The 2,224-nt window shown below is 49.6% G+C and overlaps 1 protein-coding gene across 1 annotated transcript in view; it reads left to right on the top strand.

Annotated features, from left to right (window-relative positions):
* txnrd2.2 (thioredoxin reductase 2, tandem duplicate 2) overlaps window positions 1-361 on the top strand; it is a 44,099-nt gene extending 43,738 nt beyond the window's left edge. Inside the window, exon 17 of the mRNA XM_063194354.1 lies at window positions 15-361. Within this exon, the coding sequence (XP_063050424.1) occupies window positions 15-138 (124 nt within the window). The 3' untranslated portion in view covers window positions 139-361. The remainder of the gene's footprint in view (window positions 1-14) is intronic.
* Window positions 362-2,224: the final 1,863 nt, after the last annotated feature.

Here is a 2,224-nt window from a genome sequence, read left to right as displayed (position 1 = left end):
CGCTGTGTGTCCAGGTGTGGAGCCACCTATACTCACCTGCTGAACACCGTGGGCATCCACCCCACCTGTGCCGAGGAGCTGACCAAGCTCAACGTCACCAAGCGCTCGGGCCTGGACGCCACGGTAACGGGCTGCTGAGGTTAAGCACCCCCCTCCTCCTCTGAACAGCATGAGTGCACACATCCCTAAAGGCATCTCCAGAGTAGAATGGGGAATCAGAAAGATTGGTAAGCAGGCAGTGGGACATTTGGATCAGTTGTTGGGTATACTATAAAAGTGGCTAGGTAATAAACCTTAGTCATTGGTGATGCATTTTAAAACTTGATGGGGTAGCCTAGAGGTGATTTGTTAACCTGCAGGAAGGAGACCAGAGGTTAATTTATAGGAGCTGAAATAATAACTCATGGCTTTTCTTCTCATGGCGTTTATGACCACCTAAGCTACCAACTTTACTATGCTGCAGCAGTATGGCCCATGAAAGGTTTCTAAGACCTCAAGCCACCTCTTAGGGCTGTTTCTCACAGCACAGCCTGTCGCTAGCTGACCACTCGGCCATAATCGTACACCAGTGGCCTCTCCCCTTGGTCAGGATCACATGCCCATGTGGCCAACTCTGTGTTTGACCAACAGGCTTTGGTTTCCGATCAGTATGGTTTGGGCCAATCATCAGGGCCGCCTATTTCTTTGTCTTGTTCAACCGATATCATCTCTCTATCTATCTCTCTATCTTTTTTAATGTATCACAGTGTTTTTTTCTATGAGGGGTCATGAAAATTCAAGGCATTATTTTCAAAGGACGTTAACATTTATTTTATGGTGTGCTAATTGGATACTTCACATGAGGGTGAAATACTTGCCCAGGTTAAAGCAAACCAAAGCTCAGTCGTGGGGTGGCAACAATCTAAACAAGGCCATAAATCAGGATTAAAGGGGGGGCCACTAGAGTTTGTTGAAACGAACCAAACGAATGAACTAACGTTGTGCGCGCAAGGGGAGAGCGAGAGCCAGAACGAGTGAGTGAGTGAGTAAGAAAGCGAGAGGAGGCGGCCAGCGTCGAGCGAGGCAAGGCGAGGGCTCGAGCGTCTCGTCAGAAATATATTCTGCAAATATTGTTGTTTCTCCGGCTGTACTTCCTGCCCATTAGTCTTGAAGGTGACACGCGGTACCCGCCCTGACACTGATGGATGGGGAGAAGGCCGTCGCCACTCCGTTTCGAACGCCGCCCCCTGTTTCCCATGAACAGCCAGACAAATACCACCGACGGTACCGCAACGGCACCACACCATACCGACCTACCCAGTCCACGCTGGGTCAGTCCATGACGGACAGGCAGGCAGGCAGGCCAGGGCCAAGACATTTGGATCGGTTTGATATGGTCTAAGGTGGTGGGCAGAGAGAGGAACAATGAGAGAGAAAAGCAGAGGAAGAATGAAAGAGGTAGGAAGAGAAGGAAAGGAAAGAGATAAGGAGGGAAGCTAAGTGAAAAAAGGAGAATGAGCGTTTCAGAAGGAAAGGGAGGGAGAGAGAATGGCTGGGAAAGGAATGAAAGAGGACATAAAAGAATGATAAAGAAAGAGGTAGAAAGATGGGAAAGAGCAAGAAAGGTAGGGTATGAAAGAGAGAGAAAATGGTAGAGAAGGAAAAAGAATGACGGAGAGAGAAAGAGAGAGAGAGAGAGAGAGAGAGAGAGAGAGAGAGAGAGAGAGAGAGAGAGAGAGAGAGAGAGAGAGAGAGAGAGAGAGAGAGAGAAAGAGAGAGCGCGGTTGTTTAGGTCTGTGCCCCTCTGTAACCCAGATGGGAATACGTGGGTCCTGCAATAACACATGCTGTCAGGGCCCTCTCTGTGTTTGGGCACCCCAGCTCCAGCAGACCCCGGCAACATGATCCCTCCCTCCGCCAGAGAAGATGGAGTTCGCTGGGGTCTTTTTCTGATATGTTTTTGTTGGAGGGGTTTTTTTTCCCCCCCTTCCCGTCTTTTACCAATGTTAGGCCAATGGTGTGATACCTCAGTTTGCCTAAGGGTGGTGCTGTTGTTCTCCCGTTTTCCTCCTTCGCTTCTCCTTACTTCCCGACGTTGTATTCTCACCTCGTGCAGACCTCTCACCTTCATCGGCAGATTATCGCATTACTCTGATGAAGTCCCTGCAAACCTAATCAGCGTGCAGGTCACGCACTTCAAGGATTAATCGTCCAGGAGCACCGCTCTGGCACTGCCACGCAATGG

This window comes from Engraulis encrasicolus, chromosome 3, assembly GCF_034702125.1.
Source record: "Engraulis encrasicolus isolate BLACKSEA-1 chromosome 3, IST_EnEncr_1.0, whole genome shotgun sequence".
NCBI classification, from domain to species: Eukaryota; Metazoa; Chordata; class Actinopteri; order Clupeiformes; family Engraulidae; genus Engraulis; species Engraulis encrasicolus.
Note: the sequence above shows the minus strand (reverse complement) of the source record. Positions and strands in the feature narration are given on the sequence as shown.